The sequence below is a fragment of the Nanorana parkeri genome, unplaced genomic scaffold (assembly GCF_000935625.1).
Source record: "Nanorana parkeri isolate BGI_ZX_2015 unplaced genomic scaffold, ASM93562v1 scaffold2141, whole genome shotgun sequence".
NCBI classification, from domain to species: domain Eukaryota; kingdom Metazoa; phylum Chordata; class Amphibia; order Anura; family Dicroglossidae; genus Nanorana; species Nanorana parkeri.
In genome coordinates this window covers 203,614-204,650 of record NW_017308409.1, presented here as the reverse complement: position 1 = coordinate 204,650, position 1,037 = coordinate 203,614, and the positions used below count along the sequence as shown (strand labels likewise).

The following is a 1,037-nucleotide window of genomic DNA, read 5'->3' as shown; positions in this document are numbered from 1 at the left end:
GGGGTGCAGGATGGAGTTGAGGAAGGGGAATTAGGAAAGAGTTGAGGAAGGGGAATTAGGAAAGAGAAGAGGGTGCAGGATGTGTCCATAAAAACAATAATAGTGGGCAGGTGCATCAGACTTCTGCAGGTAAGTATGATGTCATAAGTATGGTGAAAGATTGGGATTGGCTATCCGCATTCCATTGTGATCCGAATTCAGACACGGAGGTAAATTCCAGGTTTTACCTTTCAGAGAACTAGTCAGGCCTTCATTATGTTCATTTTTTGGAGTCATCATTCTTTACTCCAGCTCTGAGCAATGGCAATGGTAAACCTTTGGGCGGGCAACCTGTTTACACACCTAAAGGAAAGGTTGCTGGGTAGATGCTTTGGTGGGCATCATAAGTAAAGGCCATTGAGTCTCATTTGTATCTCCTCCCACAGCTGGTGAATGAAACGCACATCACTAAACAGACCCTGAATGACATTGAATCGAGACACGATGAGATTCTGAAACTGGAGAAAAGCATTTCAGAGTTACAGGAAATGTTCATGCTGCTTGCCACGGAAGTAGAGATGCAGGTGAGTGTGCTGACCCAGCTCCATCACTTACCAACAAATGAATTCTCTCTCCAGTTGCATAGGAACTTTTTTTTATTGCCGGACTGTGCTGTCTACCGACTGTCTTCCTTAGTCTGCTCCAGTCCTGCTCTGCTATACCCTTCTTGGGTTCCTGTTGTCCTTTTTGGAGCTTTACGTCCCCCTAACCGTTGTCACCTTCTGTTCTCTTTGGCTATTTGTGGTCCATTATCTGCTGTTAAAGGAGAACTATGAGGGGGGTGCTTTTCACTCAGCCTCTCCTTTAACCCTTTCGCTGCCAAGCACTCCGGAACATTTTACAAATCAGCTGGCCGCGCCATTTTTCCATTTTTTGCCATTTATTCCTATCGATTTGATTTTCAACTGCTGCGTTGCTAGCGTTTGTAAAAGACCCCCCAAACCATATATTTTCTGAAAGCGCAGGCCCGGTAGAATAAAAAGATGGCGATACTAAAT

At 44.8% G+C, this 1,037-nt stretch overlaps 1 protein-coding gene across 1 annotated transcript in view; it reads left to right on the top strand.

The window, feature by feature from the left end:
* Nucleotides 1-425: 425 nt before the first annotated feature.
* The window catches only part of LOC108800809 (syntaxin-4-like), a gene marked incomplete at its 5' end in the record, with an annotated part of 4,430 nt that continues 3,818 nt past the window's right edge, over nt 426-1,037 (top strand). Inside the window, one exon of the mRNA XM_018572820.1 lies at nt 426-563. Within this exon, the coding sequence (XP_018428322.1) occupies nt 426-563 (138 nt within the window). The remainder of the gene's footprint in view (nt 564-1,037) is intronic.